At 44.8% G+C, this 12,892-nt stretch overlaps 2 protein-coding genes across 2 annotated transcripts in view; both read left to right on the forward strand.

Moving 5' to 3' along the window:
- The window catches only part of LOC309559451 (class I histocompatibility antigen, F10 alpha chain-like), a 751,751-nt gene that overhangs the window by 677,409 nt on the left and 61,450 nt on the right, over positions 1-12,892 (forward strand). The gene's annotated exons all lie outside the window — the stretch shown is intronic.
- The window catches only part of LOC309559756 (major histocompatibility complex class I-related gene protein-like), a gene marked incomplete at its 3' end in the record, with an annotated part of 86,016 nt that overhangs the window by 28,251 nt on the left and 44,873 nt on the right, over positions 1-12,892 (forward strand). Inside the window, exon 2 of the mRNA XM_082263192.1 lies at positions 80-340. Within this exon, the coding sequence (XP_082119318.1) occupies positions 80-340 (261 nt within the window). The remainder of the gene's footprint in view (positions 1-79; positions 341-12,892) is intronic.

Genomic DNA, 12,892 nt, shown 5'->3' on the forward strand with positions numbered 1-12,892 from the left:
TACATTGTTCTCTTCCCAGCATTCTAGTGTGTGATGTGTAGAGGATGTATATATAACCGTCTGTATGTCTCTCTATCAGACAGTCACACTCTGCGATATTATAGAACCGGAGTCTCCTCTCCGGGATCCGGACTCCCTCAGTTCTCTTCTGTCGGATATGTGGATGATCGGGAGATAACAAATTATAACAGTGACACCCGGCAGCGTCTTCCCAAGACTGAGTGGATGAAAAAACTGGGACCTGAATACTGGGAGGAGAACACACAGATAAGTCGGGGTGCTGAGGCTGTTTACAAATACAGTGTACAGACATTGATGAAGAGATACAACCAGACTGGAGGTGAGACAATTCTTACATTTCTATTTCTTTATTACACCGAATACAAACTCTGCAGACAGGATACAGGGGGGGAGGGGAGAGATGAGACATTCTATGAGACAGATTTATAGAAGATCACAGCTTGATGAATAAATTCCTCCCTCCTCTGATCAGAATTATCATCACATCTATAAAATATACAAAACTACTTCTAGGAATCCTGGAGTGAGAGAGATATGGAGGCCGCCATAGCTGACCTCTAAGGCCTCATGCACACGGGACGATTTTACAGCATATATTTTTGGTGTCAGATGTTTCTTCCTGCAGCCAGTAATCTCCCCCCATGTTCTCCTTTGTCTCCATGCACACACAGCCTCTTATCAGCAGTTTTTGGCAAGGGGGGTTTTCTGGCTGGAAAAAATCCCAGAATTAGTGGGATCTGAGAGGAGATTTTCAGCTGTAAAAACGCTCTAAGGCCCCTTTCACACAGGCGGACCGTTCAGATACGCCTGTCCGTTTTTTTGGCTGATCTGAACGGTCCCCCCATGCATTCCTATGGGGCATCGGATGTCAGCGGAGACATGTCCGCTGACATCCGACCCGATCCGTCAAATCTGGACAGATGGAAACCCTATTTTCCATCCGTCCAGCGGATCGGATCGGATGGCATCGGATGAGAATAGAGGTAGCCTTTAACAACCAGGGGGAACCTGATCCCTCCTCCTTAGAGCCACTCAGCAACCTGTTTAAACAACATAAAAAATTGGTGCTAAAATCCCTAAATAGAAAATGGGACACTGCGTCCCTCCAATCCCATATTTCACACCAGATTATACCCAGGGGACTTAGGGAGAGACTAATCCCCGCTCAACACCTGCATACCCCCAGATTCCTGGAAGTGGGGAAAAAGGACTGTATTGCCAGAGGCATACAGGTGATGAATTTAATCATAGAGGAGGAGAAACTACAGTTACAGGATCTTCAAACCGAGATAGAAGCTAGTTCAGCTGCCCTTGAACACTACAAAGATAAAGATGAGTTTCACAAACTCAACGATAATCTTAAAAAAGAGGTAGAAAAAACTCAGAAGAATCTAAAAACCAACAAACAGAATAAATTCAGACAAAATATTATCGATTGCAAGAGTGAAGATCTCTTCAATCCAACCATAAATAGAAGCAGGAGAAGGTCTAGAGGAAAATCTAGGAGAATTAGAAACCCCAGCTGGTACAGGGGACAATCATCCGGAAGTGAATCGGACACAGGTGATAAATCTGTGTCTTTTTTAGTACCGGGAACAGACTTACAACCCGACGATATACATCCCCAGCAACTAGAACCACCAAGGGGTCCCCAAAGGGAGAAGGTAAATCCGAAAATCAAAAGCGGAGAGGGCCAACACAAAGTGGGTCCACTAAGGTCCACGAGGTCCAACAGCCTCAAAAAACACAGATAAATTCAGCTCCAGGTGACCTCAAAGTCGTAAACCTCTCCGATTTTGATTTTGATTTGTTAGGCTACTAAGCAAGGGACTATCTTTTGCACCAACCTCCGCGATGACCGAATTCGAGGTCTTCAAGGACGTCTCTCTCTTCCTTAGGAAAGTTATTTTTAAGATTTGGCATAGTGGGGAAAGAGAAAACTCGGATAAAGATGTTCCCCTATCTGAGGAAGACACCGAGTTAATAGAAATACTCACTTCCCTACTTCTGGAAGGTGAAGAGACGGATGAGGAAACTAAAATCAAAGATCTAGTCAGAAGAGATGCAAATTTACGTATAAAATCCACAAAAATGCCCTCCCTCTCTAAACACAGAAATATTAAGGTCTTTCTGGACTTGGTCCGTGAGGACCTGGGTAAAATTAGGTGGCAGAGGGACGGAACCGATAACATGTCCAAGGAGGAACGAATAGCCTTGAGGGAATTGGCAGAGGCACCCAATGTTGTTATAAAGGGCAGTGACAAGGGAGGAAATGTGGTACTACTGAGCGAAGACATGTACGTTAAGGAAATTCAGAGACAGCTGAGTGATACCAGCACTTATAAGAAGCTCAGAAATAGTCCCTTTCCCTCCCTTGTCTCTGCCCTTAACTACAAGATTTCTCTCGCGAAAGAAGCTGACCTAATCTCCAAAAAAGAGCCGAACACCTGACGGTTAAAAACTACAACATCCCTACATTCTATATTATTCCCAAACCACACAAGTCCCTAAGCAATCCCCCAGGGAGAGCTATTGTTTCGGCAATAGGGGGTCCCCTTGAAAAAACAGGGAAGTTTATAGATGCCCTTATTAAGGACCTGGTGACTAGCCTACCCTCATTCGTGCAGAATACGAGGGATGTACTCAGGAGACTGTCAATGACCCCTGCTATGCACAACATCTTGTTAGTAGGTATAGACGTGGAAAGTCTATACACGTCGATCCCTCACGAATGGGGTCTTAGGGCTGTCACTCACTTCCTTGAATGCAAATTTCCGGACCTTGGGGCCCACAACGAGTTCGTTGTGGAACTCTTGGATTTCCTGCTACATCATAATTATTTTCAATTTCTGAATTTATTTTATCAACAGATCAGAGGCACATCGATGGGGGCCCCGTGGGCTCCGGCCTACGCGTGCCTCCATCTTGGACTCTGGGAGGAGCAGGTAGTATATCCATCCCCAATGTACCTCAGCCACTCTCTTATGTGGCTGAGGTACATTGACGATGTCCTGCTCCTCTTGGGAGGAACCCCCTCTGAACTTGACCAATTTATCAATGAGCTGAACGAAAACGACCGGAACATTAAACTCACTTACACCGTGACCCCAAATCATCTACCCTTTTTAGATTTGTTAATTTCGTTAGAGGATGGAAGGATTAAAACCACGACCTACCGCAAAGACACGGCTGCCAACACATTGTTGGTAGCTGACAGTCACCACCCCAGACACCTTATCGAGAGTATACCCGTAGGACAGTTCCTTTGGTTGAAAAGAAACTGCTCCGATCCTGCAGACTATCAGACGGAGGCCAGGCAGCTGCATAAATGTTTTAGAGAGAGGGGATATACACATAAAACAATAAGAAAGGCACGCAAAAAGGTGGCCCTTAAACCAAGATCAACCTTACTGGGTGGCCAGGATAACACTATTGCAAGTTCATGTTCTGATGAAATTGCATATCCACGCATTATAACTCCCTATGGTACCCAATGGGAACAGGTAAGAACAGTCCTCTCGAGACATTGGCAAGTGTTGACAGTGTCGCCACTGATTGAGCGAATAGTGGGCCCACGGCCCCTGCTCACGGCCAAACGGGCCAAAAATCTGAAGGACACCTTATGTCACTCAGAGTTCGTCCACTCAAAAAGTGGTGAAAGCTGGCTAACATCCTTGCCACGTCTGAAAGGGATGTTCCCATGTGGACGTTGTTCCATATGCAAATCAGTAATCAAATCTAAATCCTTTATGAGTTGCAACGGACAAAAGGAATTCACAATTAATAGCTTTATAAATTGCCAGACTGAGCGAGTGATAAATCAGCTAATTTGTCCCTGCAATAAGTCTTATATTGGTAAGACTAAAGCCAGTTAAAGACACGTATTGCGGAACATATCGCTGACGTCAAAAAGAAAGTAGACAACAAAACGGTGCCCCTTCATTTTCTTGAGCACCATGATGCCAACCCCGAGGGCCTAAGGGTTAGAGGCATCTATGCTTTAAACTTGCCAGCAAGACGAGAGGACTTCGATAATGTTCTTCTACAAAAAGAAAAAATGTGGATCTACAAAATGGGATCCCTGGTACCCCAAGGTTTAAACGTCGAGTTTAGCCTACATCCTTTTCTGACCTCGTAACTCTCGGGGTTGGCATCGTGTGTGCTGTACTGAAAATGATGGGACACGGAGACATAACTGATAACATCCCTGTTGTCTCTATGGTACCCCGAATTCACACCTGTTTTTCCCCCCACAGGCCATCTCCATTCTGGCAATATAGACCCTTATAACATCCTTGTAAAATTCCGGTATATACACAATACATTTTCATTCCCCCTGTGGGAAACATGGGATACCTCTGGTTTCTCTCTGCCCTTACCCACTAAGTCTTGTCCTCCGTTCTCCCGAGTCACCTCTATATACTATGCCTGGTTCAGGGCTTCCATAAATTAGGGACTCCTAAGTGGCCTCTACTGTTCTTTGTACTGCCCCAATCTGGCCATATCTATAGGAAATAATCAGTTCCACCTCAAATCTAAGGTATAGAACCTTAATGGAAACAGCGATGTACTTTTTTATACATATTCTTCTTTTTTATGCATATACCTATTACGTTTTGTCACTGTTGCAGCATTCTTAATCTGTACTGTTTTTCACTTGTTATTTTGGCCATTTCCCCATATGGTTTATTATGATCACTGTGATAGGGGGATTTACATCCTTTTCCTGCCTACCTTTGTGTAGCAAACACCTGTGTATACCTTTGTAAACCATGGGAAGTTTTGGCCATAACGCTGGGGGAATAGATCTCGCCATAAAGATACACTTGGGTGCTGTGTTAGCACAGCGACATCTGGTGGAGCATGGAGCAATGATGTTCCTTTAGCTCCATCAGATTTGCCTGATATACACACCAGTATTGAATGAACCAATTTTGACCAATCATTGATGGTATTAAACATGGCGCCATCTATTCCCACACTAGCTCTGAGGAAACCGACGTTGCAGTCGGTGAAACGCGTCAGCGTCCAGCGTTACCACATTGCACATCGTGTGATTGTTTGCCTCCTGACTCAGGATCCTCCGTCTATCCACTACTGGGCTGTTCCCCTGCACGCACCCGGCAGATCGCTAAACCAGATGTGACGCCAGCCGGTCACCTCCGACCTGGAAGTCCATCCCCAGCCGCCGGTGTAGCTTAACGCTTGGGTCGAACGCCCGAATGACGGCATCTTGGACCTGACAAACCGGGCAACGGGACTTCACCACTGACCTACATGACCTCTTTGCCTGACCCAATGGCACGACTCGTCCAGCTCATCTAGCCACCACCATTACAGGTAATTGCCGACTGTACACTTGTCACCCTGGTGATTCGGCCCCGCCACTGGGACCAGTACGGCCTCTCCGCTAGTAGGTGGACATTTATCAACTGAAATTTGCTGAATACAGGATTCGGTTTTCAAAACGATCTTCTCGATCTATATCATCACTATTGTGACTCCCGAAGCCTTCAACGGGAACTGTGCACTCCATAGTATTCTGTGATTGCTACTGAGGGGCTTCTATTTTATGGACTAACAGTGCCCTGTACACTCTTCACCTCCATCTAGCACAGATTTCGTTTGCTCCAGCATTGAATATCAGCATTTTACTTCAATTAAGTCACATTACTTTGCACTTCACCGTGCCTGCATCCTGGTATCAGTCTGCAATATAGTGGGATCATGAGCTCCTAGGTTATTTATGTGAGGTCCTCTCACATCACCATACACGGCAATCAACCTACATGGTATGTTGATGCCTGTCTGGTTCTGTGATAATATATTGTGTGGTGAGTCCCCACTGCACATGTGCTTGTGTGTATTTTAATGGTTTTTATTGTATTGTTATCCAGTGTCTCCTATGCCACCCTGATTTGTCTTCATTCATTTTGCTTTTTCAGGCATACGTGCCAAATAAAATGTATCACTTTTTATATTCACTTACAGTCTGGAGTGCCCTTAGTTGGTTTCTTTGTTTGAGATTGACAGACTATGGCCTGTTAACTCAAATCCTTTTTCTTTTTTTTTTTGTGGGAATTTAGTTTTGCTAAAAAAAAAATCTAAAAAACGCTTCTGCAAAAATGCTGACAAACTCCTTCTACAGCTTTCTATGGAGTTTTGCTAACATCCATTGTGGATGAGGCCTATACTCGGCTCCCTATCTGCCCGCCTCTCATCCTCATTCATTGCTTTCCATATATTTGGGGTCATGACCCCAGAACAAGAAGCTAGATTAAAGTGTAAGTCCAGTCAAAGCTTTTTTCTTAGTTTTGAATAAGGTGTGGAAAGGTAAGTACCCCTGCCAGGTTTTTACTCTCACTTCCTGTCCTACTGACTACATTTTACCAAACCAAAAGTCAGGGAAATCTCTTACAGCAACACAGTTATAGATAAGTATGATTTTATTATTAGAGTAGAGGAAGGATAGAACTCATGTCAGATATTTCATTCTGTCTTTGTCTGTCGCAGAGTTTTCCTCACTTCCTGTTTTGGTTGTCAGCAGGACAGGAAATGAGCCGAATTCTCTGTAATGGAGCCCTGGGGAGCAATAAAAACTCTGCAGGAGTTGTAATCCTTCTTCACTCTCTCCAAAACTGGGAAAAAAGGTTATTGGCCGACTTATACTTCAAGACTTCGCTGTGACTTCACTTGCTGCATGCTTTTTGTGAGTGAATCAGAGTATTAGTGACAAAGGAAAGCCAGCCAACAGTTCTAGGAGAATGTCAGCAATGGGAGGCAGCAGACTTCTCTCAGTACAGGCTGTGTGTCTTATTTAACCCTTTGACAGCCATACAGATGTAATGCAGTACAGAATCATCATGATGACAGTTAAGGGGTAAAACGCGCTCAGTGCTGCAATAACAGTTGTGATCAGTTTCTGTTCTCCTCTGTATTAGTCCCGGTAATCTTTATCAGCCAATCAGAAAGTGAGGGGAAATATTACAATGACCAAGACAGCAAAAATCCCCTAATGGGGGTGTAACCCTTCCCTACTCCATCTAAAGACTAAAATAGTTTCATCTATACATACACTTTAATTAGATGAAGGTATGATGAGGTGCCAGTACATATCACAGCCTTATCAGCCTGGCTCTCAGGGGGCCACCCACTCTAAGTCCCGGTTCACATCAATGCAATTTGTCATGCAACTTTGTACTTCAAAGTTGCATGACAAGTCGCATCCCATGTATTTCAATCAGTGGATCTTAATTGCCAAAATTCAAGTCGCAGTAACAAAAAAGAAATGTTCCTGCACTACTTTTGTATGATTTTCAATGCGATCTGGCCCCATAGACTTTTATGTTCTCTCACAGAAGTCGCATCATTATAGATAAGAATGGCATTTTGAAGGATCTTTTTTTTTTTTTTTCAACCCTCCCCTCTCCTCCCTGGTCATCCTTGCTGCCTAAATCTCAATCACACCTGAGCATAGCAGAAACGCATCTTCCTGCTCGCATTTATTTGTGCTTTTTTTTCACGCCTAAAAACACATCGCACATAGAGCAACCCATTCACTTAAATGGGCAGCCCTACACAGAACAAACGCCCCAAAGTAGCTCAAGAACCATTTTGGTTGTGAAGTGTCACACATTTGGGATTGTTTGTAGCACATTTTGTTACACAGCAGAACATGCGTCTGCTAACCACCATTGGGGTGTCAGTAACAATTAGTCTGAATTCACAGCTGTGCATTTCTGAACGTGCCGCAACCTGCACAGAACACGTGCAATTTTCCTCATTTTTATGAAATGCGCGGCAAGCAGACATTGCTTTGTCATTTAGGCTGTGTTCACATCTGTGTGTTTTCAGACGCATGGCAACCCACACAGTAAACGCACGACACGCATTAAGAAACACGCAGCTGCGAACACAACCTAAATTGCAATCCACGTTTTCTGTACGGGGTGCCGCACATTCAGAAATACGCAGATGCAAACGCAGTCTAAATAGCAGTGTTAATTTTGGCATCAAATTTCGATTTCGTTTTAGTTATAGTCTTTTGACTAAAATGCCATTTTAGTTTTAGTCGTATTTTAGTCATTTGAATCGTTTTAGTCATATTTTAGTCGACTAAAATCTCCAGTACATTTTAGTCAACTACAAATGGAATGGGTTTAGGTTAATTGTAATGCATTATTTAAGCATTTCCAAATTAATTGTATACTCCTGGAGTAAAAATTGTATACTCCTGGAGCACTAATAATATGTTATTATAAGGTTTGAACACGCACTACAGACACAGATTTAGCCCCCGTTCACATGCAAGCGACGCTACTTCGCGCCGTGACCTCGGAGCGGCCGCCACGGACTTCATAACATTGAAGTCTATGGCGGTCGCCTCCTGGTCGCCCCAAAGAAGCTCCGGACCCTTTTTCTAAGTCGGAGCGACTTGTTTGTTTTTTTTTTTAAAGCCTGTGGTGTGTGAAACACACTCAAAGGACTTAACACCGGTGCATAAAAAAGTGCACACACGCAAACGTGAGACACACAAAAAAGTGCACAAGGCGTACACACATGGCCCTCCTCCGAAGAGGAAGGGCCCTGACCCTGATCCCCCAGGGTGCGAAGCTCCTGACAGGGACTGAGGTACTCACTTAGGTCCACCCAGCCGAAGCCAGGCAGACCCCGTTCTCCAGGGGGACTGCCGAAACAGCCCACCCCAAGTACTAGGTGGGGCTCCCCCGAAGGGAGACCCCATGAGAGAGGGCGAACTAAGCCAAAAGGCCATATCCACCCCCTCCCAAGACTTTCAGGGCAGGCCCGAGGACCTACGCCATACTCATCGTGCAAGTGATCCAACCAAAAAGGGACAAACGTAACACACAACAAAGAAAAACAGAGTGGGGAGAAGGGAAGTGGAGAAGGGAAGTGGAGAAGGGAAGTGGAGAAGTGCTGGGTAGTGCCAAAGTGCAGGACCTTGGCAGGCCCCCCGGCCAGGAATAAAAAATTCCTCTGGTGCTGGCCAAAAGGCCCACCCCAAGAGGCAGGTTTTTTTTTTTTTTTTTTTTTTTTTTTTTTAAAGCCCGTAGCGTGTGAAACACACTCAAAAGACTTCACCCGGTGCATAAAAAAGTGCACACACACAAACGTGAGGAACACAAAAAGTGCACAGGGTGTGCGAACAAAGTGGTCTTCCCTCCGAAGAGGTAGGACCCGAACCTCGATCCCCCGGGGCGCAAGACTCCTGACAGGGATTTGAGGTACTCATGGTCTGTCTGGCCGGAACCAGACTGACCCCGTTCTTCAGGGGGACTGCCGAAACAGCCCCCACCGAGTACTAAGTGGGGCTCCCCCGAAGGGAGACCCCATGAGAGAGGGCGGACCAAGCCAAAAGGCCATGTCCACCCCCTCCCAAGACTCAAGGTAGGGCCCGAGGACCCACACCCTACAAGTCGTGCAAAGTGAAAAAAAGGTGATAGAAAGGTGACAAACCACAAAGAAAAGGCACACACAAACAAAAAGGTGGGGGAGGGGAAGTGGAGAGGTGAATTAGTGCCCTTGTGAAAATACAAAGGCAGGCCTTCCGGCCGGAATAAAAATTCCTCTGGTCGAAGCCAAAAGGCCTTGCCCAAGAGGCAGGTGCTTAAAAAAGTGTGCGTAGGTGCAGTGACCATGGTGCCGAAAAAACTCAAGGCGAGCTGCCCCTCACCAGTGAGAATTAAGGCACCCCTGGGCTGCCACCCCAGGGGCACATACACTACGGGCTTTTTCTACCCCGGCCCAAAGGCCAGACCAAGCGTAGCCCTATCCTACCAGGAGGCATCAGAACTTTGGACAGCTTAGGGAGAACCTGCCTTCGACTGGGGACAAGCCTTTTGCAAGGCCAGATTCAACCCAGGAGGAAAGGCTCCCCCACCGCCACCGCCGTTCCTTACCAATCACATCCAGGAGCAGTACTAACTGGCCGCAGATCCAGTTTTCTCGCTCCCTTCAAACTGGTAGGGGCGGACCCATTCAAATCAGAAGGCAACGGACCCATCCGGCTTTCTCTGACAGTGCCTACTTCCCGGTCCCCCAGTGACGTCTGGAGCGCCCCGGTTCATTTCAGCCCCTGCCGATACTAACCATCAGGGTCCATACCAACTGATAAGAACAGATACTACACTTGATCTTAGCCAAAAGGCCGAGAAGCCCCCAAGAGGCAGGTGCTGACTTGTGTCACTCCTATTAGAACGGGTCCGCAGCTTCCCTATGGGAGGCGACCTGTGAGGCGACCAGGTCGCCTCACAGGTCACCTTAGTGTGAACGGGGGCTTAGCCATTGTGATAAATAACATCTTTATAAATAAAACCAAGCTTCATAAACAAACAGAAATATTGCTTTTTGACAAACTGAAGTGCAACTTTAAAATACAAAAAACCCAAAAAAACTATAAACTCCATTGACTGTAATGTCATTGCACAAATTACCTGAATATATTATCAACATTAAATATTAGGGAAGAATATAAGAAAAGCCTTTTTTATTAATTTTTTAGTTTTCAGCAGCTTAGTAGATGTCCCTTACTTATGCGGTGGTGCAATACATGTTTAACCACTTGCCGACCGGTCACTTTGACCGTACTGCGGCAAAGTGGTTCGTTATCGTCCAGCGACATAGTACTACATCACTGGACTCCTCCCCCTGTAGGTTTCATTCACAGCGGGAGTCGGTCCAGGAGAGGAGTGGCGGCAATGGCCGCTGCTCTTCCCCGATCGTCGGGGAATCTAGTTTGGAGATCCGCCCGCCTGTGTAAACAGAGCGGGCGGATCTCCTCAGTGACAAGGAGTGACAGATTGCAGTGTTCAGCATAGCTGAACATGCGATCTGTCCCTGACTCACTCAGTAACCTCCCCCCACACACGTCAGTAAGCACCAGGCATACATTAACCCCTCCCTCTCCAATAAAATTAAGCCCTTCCCTCCCAGTGTCATTTTGCAGTAACCGTGCATATATATAGCACTGATTACTGTAGTAATGTCACTGGTAAGCCCAAAAGTGCCAAAAATGTCAGTCAAGGGTCCGATCTGTCCGCCGCGATGTCGCAGTCCTGCAAAAAAAAATCGCCATTACTCTTTAAAAAAAAAAAAAAAACACCAAAAATGACAGAAATCTTTCCCTTAGTGAGTAAACGTAATAACTTTTGCGCAAACCAATCAAAATACGCCTATTGTGATTTTTTTTTTACCAAACCTATGTAGCAGAAAACAAATTAGCCAAAAATTTAAAAAAATTTAGATTTTTACATTTTTTGGGGGGGAAATTTCATATAAAAAAATGTTAAAAATATTGTTATTTTTTCAAAATAAACGCTCTTTTTTTTGTTTATAGCGCAAAAAGTAAAAATTGCACAGGTGATCAAATACCAGTATACCACCAAAAGAAAGCTCTGTTTGTGGGAAAAAAAGGACATAAATTTAGTTTGGGTACGGCGCCGCACGACCGCGCAATTGTCAGTTAGAGTCGCACAGCGCCGAATCGCAAAAAGTGGCCTGGACGTAAGACAGCAAAATCCTCCGGTGGTAAAGTGGTTAAACTTTAATGTGCGATTATTACAGGCTCTGGATGGAATTGTGTTGCCGATTTAGAAATGGCCAGCAGAGGAGTGTTCATTTTGATGTCAATTTTCAATTTAGTTTTAGTTATAGTCTTATGACTAAAATGCCATTTTAGTTTTAGTCGTATTTTAGTCATCTGAATTGTTTTAGTCGACTAAAATTGTGTTAATTTAGTCGACAAAAACATTTTAGTTGACAAAATTAACACTGCTAAATAGGAACACGTGTGCATTGCTGCGCATTTTGGAAATGCACGCATTTGCTTCTGCTCGTTTCTGAAAGCGCAGCACCTCACACAGAAAACACGTGCTTTGCTGTGCATTTCCAAAATGTGTGGAAACGCATGTTGTGCTTACATTGCCATTTAGGCTGCATTTGCATCTGCGTGTTTCCAAGCATGCAGCAGTGAGCATCATGGAAAATGCACGCTTTGCTGTGCATATCAAAAATGTGTGGAAATGTGCCTCCAGCTTACATTATCATTTAGGCTGCGTTTTCATCTGAGCGTTTCTAAATGCACAGCAACCCGCATAGAAAATGTGCGTTATGCCGCTCACTTCCAAAACATGTGTCGCTCCTGTATTACCATTTGTTTACATCTGTGCCTTTCTGAGCGCACGACAACCCTCAGGAAAACGCATGCTTTGCCACGTATTTTGAAAATCTGCCACACGCACATCACAACTACATTACTATTTGTATCTGCGCATTTCCAAACGCATGGCAACCCGCACAAAAAAAAAGTACGCTTTGCTGCACATTTACATAACACTCGGCAATGTGCATCATGTCTGTGTTACCATTTTAGGCTGTGTTTTCATCTGCGTGTTTCCGAACGCATGGCAACCCACAAGAAAATGTATGCTTTGTCATGCATTTAGAAAATGTGCAACAATGTTCGCCACGCTTTCGGTACCATTTAGGCCGCATTCACATCTGCGCATTTCAAAACACATGACAACCCACACAGAAAACGTGAACTTTGTTTTGTGTCTCATAAACACGTGGCAACTTGCGTCACGCTTGCGTTACCATTTATTCACATCTACACCTTTTCCAAACACACGACAACCTGCAAGAAAAATCATGCTTTGCCTTGAATTTCAAAAATGTGCGGCAATGTGTGTCATGCTTGCGTTACCATTTAGGCTGCATTCACATCTGTGCGTTTCCAAATGCACAGCAACTCGCACAAAAAACATGCACTTTTTCGCACGTTTCAGAAACGCACATCACAATTGCTTTGATTTCATGGAAACAAGTGTGATGTACATTTCTGAAATGTGTG

Source organism: Pelophylax lessonae (assembly GCF_965119305.1).
Source record: "Pelophylax lessonae genome assembly, chromosome: 7".
Taxonomy (NCBI): Eukaryota; Metazoa; Chordata; class Amphibia; order Anura; family Ranidae; genus Pelophylax; species Pelophylax lessonae.